We start from the raw sequence: 16590 nt of genomic DNA, 5'->3' as shown, positions 1-16590 counted from the left end.
CAATATTTACTTGAAAGGATTGCACTGCAATGCTGTAGCAAAATTATTACTAATCATTAAAAAAATGATAAATTGCTAGCAAATTCCCTGTAACACAATAACAGCTGCTAAATTTGATAAGTTAAAGAAAGGTTTTAATTTTGCTTTTTCTGGGATAATCAATGATTTTATGTAGTATCTCATTGCCTCCCTCTTCCACATCCAGATGCTACAAAGACAGGGAAACTTCAACTCATATGGCACATTTTCCCCAAATCTCTTGCTGTAGTGCAAAAGAACACAGGAGACACTGTTACAGCTACCTGTTGTCTTGAGAACAAAAATCTACAGCTAAGAGGAATAAGGAGAGCTCTGACTCTTCTTTTTATGGTGCTAGCACAATGAAATTTGAAGAAAATCTATTTTTAAAGAAAGCTGACATGAAAATGAAAGGCAGTTGCCACTGCAAGTTAAAGCATGGGCCAGTCTTAGCAGATCCTAAAATGGGTTGATGTTCACTTTAGTCTGTGTGCCAGATTACATTCAGGTATTGTAGCATTCCTTGCATTCTGAGTAGATGTTAGTACATAGTGCCTCTCATTTAGAAGTGATAAGAAAAGTAATAGGACTAAGCTGAAGTAGATGGAGCTGAAGAAGAAAGGCTTTTCTGGATGTGTTTATCACTTCTCATAGCTGCTTCTTTAAAATAAATGTTATTTTATCTCATTTGATTACATTTTCCTCTCTTTTCTGCAAAATTCATCATCTTACATTTTCCAGCTAGGACATACGAAAACTTACATTAACTGCAAAGCAAGAGAGGTATTGAAGAAAGTTGCATCCGTTTGGTGACATTAAAGTGCGGGGGTTTTTTTCATATGTTTATGCAAATATCTGTGGTCGCCTAAATACTGGAAACTCAGATTTGCATTTTCAAGTAATTATATGTATCTCACCTGCATAGCTAAGGCAGTCAGGTAAATTACAGTAATGGGGAGTACTGGCTTGAAGCTTGTTTTTGTTAAATTAGACAGCTTTTTGCCTGTGGATGATAGCAGTATACATTAACGGCTGTGCAGGCTCTGCTTCTGAGTGCCTTCAGCAACAAAATTCCATTTAATAGAAATCCTAACTTGCCTAGGCATGAAAATGCGCAGTGAAAGCACAAAAAAATTAGCTTTCATCTGCTGTGGAATAAAAGTGTGAAATAATAATTAGAATTGCACTGTTCTGATATTTGTGGGCCCAGACTAAACTCATGGCATGATTTTAATCATATATTTTCCCTTCTCTCATAGTATTTCCAAATAGAGAAAAGGTGTACTGCTATTATCAGGATTAAGCTGAGGATGGGGCTTTTCCTCTCTTCTAACTGCAGCCACACAGGTCTTTCTAGCCTTGTTTTGCAAGGTACATCTCATGAGGGACATCTGAGATCAGCATACTCCACTTCAGAGGACTCTCCCTTTCCCTCAGGGCAGGAGAACATCTCTGCAGCTGTTTCATGGTTTCTACAGAGAATACTGTCAGATAAAAGAGAACTTGAAGCATGCAGTTAGTAGGAGGCCTTTGTGACTTTCCCCAGTAACTCTTCTCAGTACAAAGAAATGTTTACAGTAGTGCAGTGCGGCAGTTTTAATTCTGTCATGGACTTTTGTATTTTAATTCTAGTTTTAAATAAATGTATGTGTGATAAATGTTAACAATTATTAATGTTTACTAATTATAAACAGGTTGGACTTACTTATGGTATGCTAATTATACTGACTATTTGTGGAAGATGATCACAGAATTGCAGAATGGATGAGGTTGGAAGTGGTCCCTGGAAATCGTCTCGTTCAGCCATTCTGCTCAGTCACCTAAAGCGGGTTACCCAGTATCGTGTCCAGATGGCTTTTGAATATTGCCACGGACAGAAATTCCTCAACCTCTCGGGTCAAACTGTTTTTAATTTAATAAAAAATTGTTTACGTTTTTAGTAAAATTGTTCATGCACATGAGTATTTATTTGATCAGAAGATGTCATTAATAAGACACAGCAAAGTCAGGCAGCATCACATTTGTAGTTCAGTTGAGAAGGGGATCGTGTATTTAATAACCAGAGAAATCATTCTTTGCTTTGATTTCTTACTTGCTGAGTATTAAGAAGCTAGGAAAGCAAACATAAGTGGAAGACAATATGAGCAAGACAGAAGAGTACTCATCTGTAAGTTTTAATCTGAAAGCATAAGTGCTTTAGTAGCAAATCACAGTATCGTGATTATACTCTACCAAAGGAGGTCCCTTTCTAAGGCAACTCAGGCCAGAGAAAAAAAAGGTCTAATAATTTTTCTAAATCGGGATATAAATATTTGCAAGATCCATACCTAGAAAATCTTTCCCTTTATAAAGTGCAGATCTTGACAACTTTAGTTAAACTGGCATGAGATTTTTTTGTAGTATTCCAGTAAGTGGCAGACTGGTAACATCAGCTATTTTCAGTTTTGGAAAATTGACATCACAGATTCATCCTGAGTAAAACACAGGGAAAACAGTAAAAAAAAAAGTAGCATGTTTATTCAGAAAATACATGTTAATTGTATTAACCACTCTTCATACCTCTCTTATACATTGCTTACTAATGAAATCATAATCTCCTCAACAGATATTTGACTGAGAGAAAACACAGACAACATCTTTAGTTGCCTAAACAATGGAAGAAACATGTTAGTGAATAGAAATGTGATCTCTTGGGTATGGAGGAGAAGAGCGCAAGAGAATAAAAACAAATAATAAATCTACATTCATTCCTTCTTCTTTTCCCATTTCTTCCCAGAATGTTATACAGCAAATGGGGCTGACTATCGTGGCACTCAGAACCAGACCTCCCAATATGCAGGGAAACCTTGTCTTTTTTGGAATGAGACGTTTGAGCATCCTTATAATACTTTGAAATACCCCAATGGGGAGGGAGGGCTTGGAAACCATAACTACTGCAGGTAAGAAATGTTGCTACTAATATTGTCTATACAATAAACAGTTACTATAAACAGTAGACACAAAATTAGAAGACTTGCTGTTGTACTGTAAAGAATGTCAAAACCATGGATATCTAACAGGTTTTAGTTTGTCCTGTAACCAGTACCCTGAATCTACAAGCACCATTAGTAGAATAACTTTTTCAACCTGTCTCTCATCCAAAGACCATATCATATATCCTATCTAAAATTTGGCATGATGGAGAAAGACTAAAAATTACTTAAATCAAAAGGTGGAGTTAATAAAAGAATAGATCCAAGCCAGAAGTAGAGAAGCAGTAGCGAATGTCTCTGGGAGTCTCTGGAACATTAGGGTTCTTAATCTCACCCACAAGCCTGGTTCTGTTATACAGTACGTTTCCAAGTTTTGTGCTAATTAAAGTTATGCAGTTACTGAAAATTCTCAGCAAGTATAAGCTGTTCAGTGACTTAAAGTCGTTATCTGTATTCAGGAACTCAACTGTCAGTGGTTACAATACGAGCTTAAACTGTGGCAGATCCACTTTAGTTTCCTTGTCTTTGAGGGACAAAAAAATGGATAGATCTCAGAACAAAACTTCAACATGAGCTTCAGAATTTGGGAGCCAAATAGAAACTGAAGTTTAGAGATGTTTAGGCTGAGCAGGCTCTTTTCAGCCTGCTACTTTGAACTTCCTGAAGTTATATGCATTTCTGCCTTTGCAGGACTGGCCAGCTAAGTTTTTAAGCTCATCTGTAGTTGCTATGGAAATAGGTAGGGAATAACTGGATAGATACATTCCTTAAACAGAGACAGTCGTCAGCTTAACTAGGATACATGTAAATCTGAGTGATGTCTCTAACTTACTGGGTAATGGAGACAGAGGTGCTTAAACAAAGAGATTAGGAATTTAGTTACCTAGGGCATAGCAAGAAAAACTCTAATGCCTCCTTCATAATAAGATTCAAACCACAACTCGATTCTGCTGGAAGATGCTTTTACTTAGCAGGTTATAGGTTTTCTAGGGTAGAGCCTAGCCTCTTGCCACCTTCATGTTGAAATCATTTCACTGTAAGCAATATAACAGGATAAATGAGGCAAAATTACTATGCAGGAGCAGAGCACAATTTCTGTGTCTCGAACAGAGAGTCCTGGTTCTTGATCCAAGAACTTTTCAATATTTAATCAGAAATAGACATTCAAGAAAATATGTCAGAGGCAGAGACAGATAGTTAATGGAGCTTAAATAGTAAATCACAGAAAAGAGGTCTTGTGACATGCAGCAGAGAGATGAGCACATCGATGAGTGGATTTCAGAGTATTTGATGGCTCAAGAGAATATTTCTCATTGAAGAACACTCGTGATGGACAGGGAAGAAAAAGACTTACTCATTATCTTTTCCAGTGGCTGCAGCAGTGTTTCAAAATAATACTGTTCAATATGTGGCACCAGTGGACTGTTTTCAGCCATAAAAAGGAGAAATCAAGCATTTTACGCTTGGTGTGTACTATAATAACCAAAGTTATCTGAAGTTCCTGACCACTTTTGCATTTTTCTTGGCATGTGACTCCAACAGGTTAAATATTCAATAGATATTAGAGCAAAAATAGTGATGGTATTGAAGCTTTACAGATTTATTTTTATGTGGTTATTTTAAAATATTTTACGACTTTTCACACACACCATTTTTCTCTTTCAGGAACCCCGATGGAGATGTCAGCCCGTGGTGCTACATTGCAGAGCACGAGGATGGAATATATTGGAAATACTGTGAGATTCCATCCTGCCGAAGTAAGAACACCATGCAGTTTTTTCAGACATACAACTCCATTGAACAGAGATTGGCAGTTATACAACAGCGGGTAGCGATATTCAAACAGAAACTAGGATAAGGCCAATTAGCCTTTTTTCATTTGCAGACTAAACAATACTTTAAATGAGTCTATAGAGGTAATGTCAAACTTACTGAATCATTCCTCCTTTTCATCTCAGAATTACTGGATTATATTATTTACAACTAACACTACACAGAGAATCACTCGAAACTTATGAAGTACTGCTAATTCTCTGAATCCATAGAAATATGTGATACATTTATTAAAGTCTAAAGAGAAAAATGAATAAGAAGTTATTAATTTTTTACAAGGTAAGTATGTGTCCATCATTTGCAATTAGCTTGAAGAATAGGTGGCATTGGTTTAATAACAACATACACAGAATTGCTTGGAAGAAATAAAAACAGTATGAAGGACATAGAGAAAAGGTAGCTGTTTGTTTGGTAAATGGGAGCTCTGAAATGGAAATCTGTTGCTTGTAGGTGCTTATACTTAGCATTGTTGTGAAACCACAAACTGGACTTTTATTTGGGTTTTTTTTGGTAGCAGTCGGTTCACAACCGGTTCACCTGAAGGTTCCTTCCAGTATTTAACATTTTTTATGTATTATACTGTTTACCATGTCCAAAATGTGGAGTTTTGTCATGATTCATGTCAATACATTCCACAATTTTCATTCCTGAATGCTCCAGGATTAAGAATCACATTCTTTAAAATATACCAAAATATGAAAAAGACATTCCAATTTTGCGTGTTAACAAGCGACCATAATTACACGTTTTCTCAAGCGTAAAAATTAATGCCTTTACTTATTTCCTAACTTCTTCTAAGTACTCTGTTTCTGAGGGATGACGTGTATAGTGGTAAGTCTCAGAGCAGTTGTCCTTAGGTAGGCATACTCTCAACAGAAGCTTACAAAACCAAAGAAAATCAGATTTTTTTTTTTTCTAGAGTTTTCTTTATGACTATGACGGAATGATTCACGTCTTCAAGCCAAGCAAACAAATACATGTGACTTAAAGTTGGGTGACGTTTATCTAGACTTAAATACAGATTAAACAGCCTAAATTAAATAACACAATATCCTTTAACACTCTGATACTCATTGTTCAGGGGACATCACACTCTTATTTTTCAGATGTACGAGGTCCTGTTTAGAAAACATGACCTTCCTAATTAAGAAATTTATCTTGATCTAAAATGAAAGAATTTGCATTTTCTTTAAAGACCACAGATGTTAACAAATTCTCTGGATATGGCACCAGTAAAAAAGCTGAAAGGCAGATTCTCTCCACTCCATTTGTTCTACACAAAGGACCCTTTTAAAACTGGTCTCACTCAGTTTTTCTGTGGTGGGGAGCAGAGGATTTAAACTTGGACACTTACTTGCACGGATAATCCGGACTTACATTTACAAAATGTCCTTTTGACCAGTAGCAGCTGCTTCAAGCATTGCACTGAAACTAGATACTAGAAAAAGGAATTGCGGCAATTTAGAACAAACTGTACATTGCAAGCCCATCCAAGTCTTAATACAAACCTCATGGTTTATGAAGCTGTGTAAGTAAAAAAAAAATGTATGTTCTTTACCAGATTTTCTATTTTCAGTAAGCATGATGCTAAATCACAGGACCACCAAAACCAACTTGTGAAGTGTGTAATACAAAACTGAATTTTTAAGTGTATAGAAATCCTACTTGAAATGTTTGGAGAAGTAAAAAGAAAATGCCTTAAGCTTCTTTTCCATAATTACGTTTACTACTAGAAACAGCAAGTATCTGGAGCGTAACTTACCTGTAAACTATACCCACATAATACCACTACAGTGCCAACAACATGAAATATCTTGATTGCCTAGAGAGATTTGCATGCAATGATTCACTGTAACAATAATTAAGAATCTACAGTTAAGAATTTTAAATTATTATGATCATTTCCCATGATTATATCATGTGTCTTGTTCACTAATATTTATACATAAATGTTTCAGAAAGTATATATAATGGCATTCTGCATGTATAAACATGCTGTACAGACTTCAGAAATGTTGGATGAAAGTTGAGGGGCATAATCACAGAAGATAGCAGTAGTTATCCTAGTAAGAGCGTAGACTTTTCTTCCGCTCCTCTTAATGGCTCATCTGCTAAGCACACTGGAATGGACATAAACAAAATAAAGGCAAGGACGCAGCACTCAGTCCTGAAAGAACATGTGCATCTCTCATGGAGAATTCAGAACTGAATGCTTTAGATGGTTTGTTTGCAGTGTTGCAGTTATTTCTGACTTTTTTGTTCCCTTTATTAATTTTAGGCTGAAACTCAAAGGAAATAACAACTTATGCTCCCAAAAGGTATAAAGGCATATTGTATCTCCATGTTTATGGCCTGTATGAGTCTCTTACTAGAAACAGATTTCATTATTAGGATTTCCTGTGTGCCTGTATGTCATGTAATAAACTTGACTGAAATATTGATAAAGTGTTAAATGGCAGAGACAAGTAAGTTTTACAGAGCTGTATTCATCACATATATTTTAACATAGGAACAAACAGTAGCTTGCACAATTGGAGACAGGATACGGGTGCATACTACCATAGCAAAAAGCTAGGAAGCTCTTAAAGCTAGATGAGCATAGTTGGAACACAGTTTTGAGCTCAAAAAGAGGAATTCCATTTTTTATTATATGTGCCTTAATATGTAATATGCAGAAGCTTCGTGTTTGCCAGGACCTCATAATGTCAAATGCTGCACAAAAGAAAAATAGCATGCTTGCACAAAAGAGGTGACCTTTTAAGAACAAAAGAACAAATAGATAGAAATGGGTGAAGACAGTGTAACAGGAAGATATCGCTGATGTCTTCCTGTTACACTGAAGAGTATGAAGAGCACTGAAGAGCATGAAGAATAATTGCAGACTATTGACTAACTCATTTTGCCAAGCCTTGTTACTAGGCAAAATGTAAAGAGCAAATTAAAGCAAAACAATATGATGCAAATGTTTAAAGGTCAGAATAACTGAACAGCCACTACCTGTCTAGAAATATATGTACATTTATATATATATATATACACACACATATACACACACTTCTATACCTACACATAGGGATTGTAGGATTCAACCCTGTGGAAGGGACCTCAGGCAGTCATCTAGTCCAACCTCCTGCACGGAGCAGGGCCAGCTGTGGGATCAGACCGAGTTACTCAGTTTGTCAGATGAGACCAACTTTATCCAGTCAGGTCATGACAGCCTCCACAGTTGAGTGCACTCCCTCTCTGGGCCCTTGTCCCATGCTTGACTGCCAGCAAGTCTGAACATCTCTCGTTTCAACTTAAGCTCCATACCTCTTATCCAAAATGAATCACTGTGAAGACCCTGGCTCTGTCATTGTGACAGCCTCCACGTAGGTGTTGCAAAGCTGCTTGGGGTTGCCCCCAAAGTCTTCTCCTCTGCAGGCTGAACAAGCCCCAATCCTTCAGCCTCTTCTCACAGGGTGAGTGCTTCAGCCCTCTGAGCATCTTGGCGCTCTGTTGAACTTGCTTCAGTCAGTCAATGTCTTCATTGCACTGGGTGCCCAGATGTGAATGTGGAGCAGCTCTTCTGCAGAGCTGCTTCACATACATAAATGTACACTGTCCTGTTCTAAGTCGTTTCCTATGCATGTTATTCTAATATACTAAAAATACTGTCCAAAAAGCAATAATTTGTGATGATTGTGGACCTAAATAAAAGCAGAGTTTACCAATTAGATGATCTCCAATCAGAATACAAATTATGTCCTGTCTACTATTATGCTTGTACTGCTTACCCTTCAGTAGCAGCTCAGTGGTGTCTTAGGTTTAGGACCAGACAATCAGTAGCAATAGGAAGAACTGACCTATCAAAATCATATATGGATATGTCTGTTGTCCCAGTTTATAAAAGCGTTTGATCATCTATTTGGTATGGGACTATTAAAGTGCTTTTATCTGAGCAGATATCCTTGGATTCATGTAGTTTGTTGATTTGGTATCAAAGTAATTTGAAGAGCTGGGCACTGTCATAGAAATTACCATTGAGCCAGATTGATGTTTTTCCTGTTGATGTCCAGTCACATGATGCTAATTTTGTTTGCTAGATCTGACAAAGTGAAAATACTGCTGGGAAAGAGAGTAATTAGCTTTAGGATGTACCCAAATAGTATACTTGATTTAGTTACAAGATGTAAGAAGTTTTCAAATTACTCAGTCTAGTTTCTTAGCATGGAACACATTGACGTACTAATCCTCTGGAGACAAGGTTGAGGGACTGCACAACTAAAGCTACTTAAAAAAAAAAAAGTAGATGTAGATGGGGGGGGGTTGGGGTTTTTTGGGTTGTTTTTTAGAATGGTAGGAGTTGGAGGGGACCTTTAGAGATCTAATATGTGTTTTCTAAGAAATCCAAGATCTCCTAGGAAAATTAGCTAGGTTGAGTAACTAGAGGGGTTTTGAGGGCAGTGAAATGATGCACTCCACAAAAAGCAGTGCTCTCAGAGTTCTCTGCCCAGCTGTACTCAGCTGGGGTGGGGCTGCAAATGGGGATTTCCAAAGGTATGTTAAATCAGGCTGTAACTTGAAGTCTCTAAATGCATGTTGTTGCAGGGCGTATCAAAGCTATTAACTCTGTGCAAGCATTTATAATTGTATCTTTCACAGAAAACAAAATTATTTTGTGAACAATATTGAAGCAACATTATCTAATTATTTTTTTTTAAATGCTTGAATTTTCTGCCCAACTTCATTGCCTCTTCTTTGTAATACTATAATCATCCTCCTTAAGAGTATAGTTGTATGCACACCAATGTATTTGCTGGTCACCAATAGAAATGCTAACTCTCTTCAAAAGAAGGAAGCTGCCGTAGGCAACAAAGTCTTAAGTCTGAGAGCAAGTTCTCACACAGACTTGTTAACTGTTCCAGATGTCAAGATGATTCAGATTGTAAGAGTTTTCTGACATCAGTTTACAGTCTCGGGATATAATGTTCCAAAAGAATAGAGACAAGACCATCTTTGTTAGAATTAGACAAACGGAAGTTTTGAATACAAGACATTATCTGAATGGCTGCTGCACGTGGACATATATAAGAATTCCCAGAAATGGGCCTTCTATAATCCAATGACAAGATACTTTCAGGGCTACTGTACAAAATCACTCAGTACAAAAAGTAGCATTGCATTCCTATTTTATTTTGAGAGCACAATAATATAGAAGCTGTTTACTAACACAGAGAAGTATTAGAGCCACCTGTACAAGAGATGGCTAGTCCAGAATGGGACCCAAAACAGCTAATTCATATGCTATCAGGAATCACAGGGTGCAAAACCCTAAACCCATCATTCCTCCACCACCACCCCAATAACTATTGATAAGTCAAAGACATGATACAGTGGTGTGCCAGAAGACGTTAGCAAGTGAGAGGTCAGGGTTTACTAGGTGCTGAAAAGTGACAAAGTAAAACTCATACGGTTAGTTCTCTGACTGCATCACATATTATACAGAGCTATGGAGGTTAAGTGGACAAAAATAATCCTTGACAATCTGTCAGATAAAGATTATCTGACCACAGAGAATAGAGGTAATTCCAAGTATGTGAGCAAATGTACTAAGTAGGCAAGGGATAACATTATGCCATTAGCACAGCACTATACTCCATATCCTCTCTCTAGAAAATTTCAGTGCTTTGATTGAAAGTGCAAAACAGATAACAAAAACAGAGGTCAAATCACATCCTGAAGGGGGAGAACTCTTTCTGACCTTCCATAATAACCAAGGAGTCTTGAAACGTTTTATTAGTACACTACAAATAAATGTTTCGTTTAAAAAGTAACATTGCTCATTTTAAATCTCTTTGTGCATACCATATGACACTATCAGGAGAAACAAACCAGGTATTTATCATGTTCATATTACTGCAGCTTACAAGAACCAACTGCAGAGTATTACAGGTATATGCTAAGAAGATATGATATTATTTCACCTCCTGTCATTTATGACAAGGAGCTAGCATAGACTAACATTTTCCATACTGTGAAATCAAGACAAGAACATGTAGAGAGCTGCTTAGTAACCAGGCAATGCATAAAGGAATTTGTGTCTTGAGTATTTCCAGGCACACCTTTAGAATGACTGTTGTCTGCTATTCTTGCCAGTGCCAGGGAATCTAGGGTGTTACAAGGACCATGGAGAGCCACCACCTTTAACTGGGACCAGTGAGACCTCCAATAAACTCACTATCCAAACATGCATCAGTTCCTGCAGAAGTCAACAATTTAAGGTGATTTCTTTGACATACTTTTACAAAATATTTTTTAAGAAAAAAAGATGATGGTATGTCCAGAGCTCTCTATTGTATTTCTCTTCCCCTCCTCGCCTCTATTTATTTTTACCTTTAGGAGATTTACTCTCACTCTAGAGGACTTAGCCCTCTCTCTGCATCCAGAGCAATCTGGGAAAAGGCCAGTCAATAATGCCAGGAGAAATTCTGCTTGCTGACTGTGGTTATGAGTGATAGGATGCCCTAATTGCCCTCCATTTCATCTTTCTTGCTAGTCAGCTCAAACAAAAACAGTTTGTAGTGGGACCTCTGACTAATCAAGCTTCTCCAAAACACACATATTCTTTCTTGCTCGTACAACCTCCCGCTTTCACCTCTAAATTTTATCCCTTCTTTCCTTACGCATATTTGTTGTCAAAGTTTGCAGGCATGGAATCAGGTTATGCTTGTTTCTGTGGAAATAATCCTGACTACTGGAGATACGGGGAGGCAGCCAGTACAGAATGCAACAGTGTTTGCTTTGGAGACCATACTCAGCCTTGTGGTGGGGATGGCAGAGTCATTCTTTTTGACAGTAAGTATTGAAACAGGCTCAGTTTTTTCCAAAGGAGAGGCCTCAAATGTTCAGCGATTTAGGGTAAAGGGTTTAAATGCAATGAGAACTGTTGCACACAAAACAGCAAAACACCTAAATTCAGAGTAAAATAAAGCTGCTTTCCATTTCTGCATAAAAATCACGTCCATTAATAATGTGAAATAACTCTTCCAAGAAATGATGCCTACTCAGGCAACTGGTAAATGGCAAGGGAGAGAGATATGGCCAGGTATGAGAGGTTGTCATAGTAACTGTCACCTATTTTATTTTCCTGATTAGCAACACCTGTTCACCTCATGCCTCTTTTCCAGATTATATCATAGCCCTAGAACCTTCACCCTAATTCCAGACAACATCCCATTAACTTTATGTGTTTATGTGCTGCTATCATGGCCTGAAGCTACAACATTCAGACCCACAACACAGACCTCTGCCAGTTCTAGAAGGAAATGAGACAGAAAACATTTCCATCTGTGAAGCACTAGTCATTGGCATTCTTAGTTAATATTGCTGGTTTGAAGAACATCTTGTGGTTCAATAATTACAAACAGCACAGCCAAATGTAACAATACCTATAAGCTATTTGCAGAGAGGAAATTTGATATTTCAATAACAAATTTAAATTCTATTAATCTATTCAAACAATTCTATTTGATTAAATCACTAGCTCTTTTGAGCATGGAGTAAGTGCCAAACACAACTTCCTCTTTGGGCCTTAGTACCTCTGTGGGGTTTTTCACACTCTTTTTTCTTCTTTCATGTTCTTTCAGTTCATCTATAACTGAAAAGGCCATCATCAGGCTTTGCTCTAGAAAAATGAGTGAAGTGTTCTCACGTGATTTCTCTAGCAGACACATGCTACTTCTTGTTTCCCCAGCTCCCTTTTAATTTGTATTTATTAAAGCTCTTTCTCAGAGGCATGTGAAAACTGAGACAGTTCAAAACACTTCCTTTATTTCTATTCTCACAGGCCTCTATTACAGGGTTTTAATTAAGCTTTTAGAGAAAATAACTCTACTTTGATATTTCAGTCCTTCATCCTATGATATGAGTGATAACTTGGATCCAAACAGTTTTGTTATGAAATACATTATTATAGTCTATTAATGCAAAATACCATGTATTTAGAGAATATATAAATATACATATATGCATATATGTACAATAATTTGTTTAAATTACATATGTGTATATTTAGATATGCATCAGAACAGTTGGCTGGCATGTGAGTTTCTGGATTCATTGGTAAGCAAGTTTTCACTGTGAATCTGGATAACTGTCAATAATGGAATATAAACGGCAGCAACAAGTCTAAAGGACTTTCTTTAGACTTCATAACAGGATCTTTTTCAAATTACTTGGTGAAGATAAAACATTAATTGGACAAGATCAAAAGACAGGATGCTTAAAAAGTATATATATAAATGTACACAAAAGTGAATAAGGGATTACAGCATCATTCACACAAGGAGAGGCTGAGAGATCTTGGATTGTTTAACCTTGTGAAAACAAGGCTTGGGGAGAATCTTTTCAATTTGTGTTAATAACTGATAGAAAGGTGTAAAGATGAAGCCAGACTTTCCAGTGTTATCTAATGAATAGGCAAGAGGCAATAGGCACAAACTGAAAAACGTGAAAATCCATTTAAACATAAGGAAAAACTTTTTTTATGGTACAGGTGACACTGAGACATGTTGCTCAGAGAGGTTTTGGAGTCTTCATCCTTGGAGACTCAAAACACAACTAGACAATGTCTTCTGCTTTGAGCAGTGGTATTGGACTAGACAATCTCCTCAGCTATTCTGTGAAGGGGTGTTTGTTTTTTTTTTTTCAGTGTGATAAGGCTGTGAAGGAATTTCAGTAGTTTAACACTTGCCTGCCTGTCTGCTTGGTAGGGTCAGAGCAGAAGTCTCTGTCTCAGTGATTTAGCTTTGATCCTGTTCCTGCAGGGATGCAGGAAAGGGTACACAGTTAGGATAGGTGCTGCATTCAAGATTGATATGATTGATAGAAGCAAACGCACAATGGTGGCTGTGCTCCCAGTGCCGTGGAAGGTAAAGAATACCAAACAGACAGTGCATCCTGCTGGGGTAGCAAGTGTGTACCTTGCTAGTGTGACTCAAGTCACACTTGAGTATTAGAATCTACAGGATGCTAAAGCTGTGGATAATAAATGTAAATGAATTTATAACTTCTGTTTTGGTTTTTGTTTTTCCTCTCCCCTCCCTCTCTTCTTTTCACAGCCCTTATTGGTGCCTGTGGAGGGAATTACACTTCTGCTACAGCTGTGATCTATTCCCCAGATTTCCCCGATACATACGGCACAGGAAAAGTCTGTTACTGGACCATACAAGTTCCAGGAGCATCTCAAATCCACTTCAGCTTTGCCCTTTTTGAAATCAAAGATGCTACAGATATGGTGGAACTGCTGGATGGCTATACCTATCACGTTCTAGCTCGCTTTAATGGCAAGAACCGGCCTCCTCACACCTTTAACATCTCTTTGGATTTTGTCATTTTGTACTTTTTCTCAGATGAAATCAATCAAGCCCAGGGATTTGCTATCAGATACAGAGGTAAGAGGATTAAAGCATTTAATTCACACAGATTTCTGAAGTGGCAAAGAGCAAATATTTTTAACTCTCATGTCTACATGTTTCAACTATCTTATTGCCACTGCTTTGGAGGGTAAAAGCTTCACTGAAATCTCTCTCAATTTTAACACTCCATTCAGCTATGTCATAAATAGAAAACTTTAAATTTTAAAAAATTCAGTCCTATACATGTCTGCAGAACAGATTGGAAAATGACAGAGGTGAAACAAACAAAAAAACCCAGCAGTCCATCTGCATCTTGGTTCATCTTGACTCTTACCAGCAGACTATTCCACTCAGAATCAAAGTGGACAGGAGCAAACAGTTTAGTCTTTGAGTTGTACTATTATGATTGAACAATTAGCTTCCAGACAAATTCTGAGAACCCCAACTTGGTGAAGTACAGGCTTTTTTCTGGCAACAGACACAATTTGATTATTGGAATTCTCTAAGTAAATCAGAGACCAGTACGTCTGTTTACAAGTGCCAAAGTATAGTCCAATTAAACCTGTTAGGAAATTGTTATTGTAATCATACTCTTGTGTTTTCAGCTGTCAAGGACAATGTGCATCAAAACAAGATTCCAACGAATCAGACCCTTTCAGAGAAGAGAACTGAACAAGCAAATCTCAGCATCAGTGCAGCACGGTCATCAAAGATACTTTATGTCATCACAACCAGCCCGAGTCATCCTAGTAACTCCATGCCTGGTAATACTGCAAGAAAATGAGAAAACAGGCAAAACATTTTCCCAAGGTGTAGAGTCACCATTTCCTTTGCTTCCTTCTCCACATTATTGGATCCATTGTGCCTCCTACTAATAGATGAGTTTTCATTTAGTCTTATTACCACTAACTGTGCTGCTCTTACTACTTTTCAAAGCCCACTTCTCAGCATAAATCAGAAGTAGCGTGAAGATGGTGAGGCCTTGAGAATGAAAGCACATCAGAATGTGAGTCAGAGCAGCTTCCTTACTAGAGTGAGCTTTAGTGACCAGTGCATACCACAGACATGGCAAAAGGTGCTGAAAAAAGAGCAAGCCTTTGTAGAGTCTGGAAGAGCCTGAATGCTGGATGCATTCCAGTTATCGCAATTTACAAAAGCTACAGCAATAAGACAAAGATAGACAAGGATGAAACAAGTTAGTGGGTGCAGGGGAGATGCCACTGAGAAGTCATGTGTCTAGAACTCATGTTCAAGACATCATTCAGGAAATTTTTGAGTTGAACATAATTGAAGACTGGAAATGCGCTCTTGGTTAATATCACTATTGGTCTCCCCTATCTTTAATGTGCCCTGGGCATCTGCTTTACATATTGTTGAAGCTGCATATTGATGACACTATGGCCACTGTAATAGTCCTGAAGATGTCTGCATTCCAAACCTGAAGCATAAGGATAAAACTGCACGATACAAAACACCTGCATATGCCCAGACTAGCTAGGTTGCAGAACATGCCTAGGGTTCTAGGCAGGTATTCAGGCACTAGGCCCAGGCTAGTTCCTGAGTTACCACAGCTACATTTAGCTGCTTAGTGTTAAACTAGTTTGGGCATATCAACCTACAATGAAACTGTACCCTTGGATTTTATGCAGTGATGAAAATATTGTTAAATTCATTATGAACAGTCTGTGAGGAAGTTCCTTTGAGGAAGGGGCACTGGGTAGATGGGAACTCGAGGTTTGGTTTTTTTTATGTTCTTTGAGCTTCAGAACCTCTTGAAGATGATGGACTTTATTCAGTCCTATCCTCGATACTAGTTAAAAAATTTTACTGCTGATGCTTGGGATTTTCCTAACTATCAATTTTATAGAGAGCAGTCCTGCATGGGATAAACAACCTGACTGAAAATTACAGTTTCTGATAGCCTTTGCAGAAAATACTTAAAAGGTTCAAGGCATTTTCAAATTCCTGTTTTGAATAATGCGTCAGAAGTCTACGTGTTTCTTTTGCACAATATTCTTACTTTAAAAACTGTGAGTAAATGAATGTACTGAGAGTTCTTTTCCTCTTCTATCTTACAGAGTGGACAATATATAGTCTCACAGCACTGCTCATCCTAAGTGTTACAGCCATAATAGCAAAGATATTTCTCCACATTACCATGAGGTGAGTATGTCCCTGGAGAACTGACATGTCAGCTCTGTACTAAACCTGGTACACTTCGTTTCTTTGCCTTCTGCTACTGCCAGATTGGTCACATCCAAAGCCAAGTTGTGTATTACACATTTATACCCTCAGAAAAGACAATGAATAAGCACATTTTTTAACCTTCCAGTCTGTTCAGGTAGCATTTCCTGCTAGAATCTCTCTTT

At 37.6% G+C, this 16590-nt stretch overlaps 2 protein-coding genes across 6 annotated transcripts in view; both read left to right on the top strand.

The window, feature by feature from the left end:
• Positions 1-2867, top strand: part of SUSD2 (sushi domain containing 2) — a 38848-nt gene extending 35981 nt beyond the window's left edge. Inside the window, exon 17 of the mRNA XM_062009818.1 lies at positions 2795-2867. The gene's annotated coding sequence lies outside the window, so the exon portion shown is untranslated. The remainder of the gene's footprint in view (positions 1-2794) is intronic.
• The window catches only part of KREMEN1 (kringle containing transmembrane protein 1), a 34097-nt gene that overhangs the window by 8146 nt on the left and 9361 nt on the right, over positions 1-16590 (top strand). For all 5 annotated transcript variants that reach the window (XM_062009822.1, XM_062009825.1, XM_062009821.1 and 2 more), the window contains 7 exons: positions 2795-2957; positions 4656-4747; positions 10962-11086; positions 11507-11660; positions 13925-14257; positions 14827-14985; positions 16300-16384. In XM_062009822.1, the coding sequence (XP_061865806.1) occupies positions 2795-2957; positions 4656-4747; positions 10962-11086; positions 11507-11660; positions 13925-14257; positions 14827-14985; positions 16300-16384 (1111 nt within the window). The remainder of the gene's footprint in view (positions 1-2794; positions 2958-4655; positions 4748-10961; positions 11087-11506; positions 11661-13924; positions 14258-14826; positions 14986-16299; positions 16385-16590) is intronic.

The sequence above is a fragment of the Colius striatus genome, chromosome 17, assembly GCF_028858725.1.
Source record: "Colius striatus isolate bColStr4 chromosome 17, bColStr4.1.hap1, whole genome shotgun sequence".
In the NCBI taxonomy this organism is placed as follows: Eukaryota; Metazoa; Chordata; class Aves; order Coliiformes; family Coliidae; genus Colius; species Colius striatus.
This window is presented reverse-complemented; position numbering and strand designations above follow the sequence as displayed.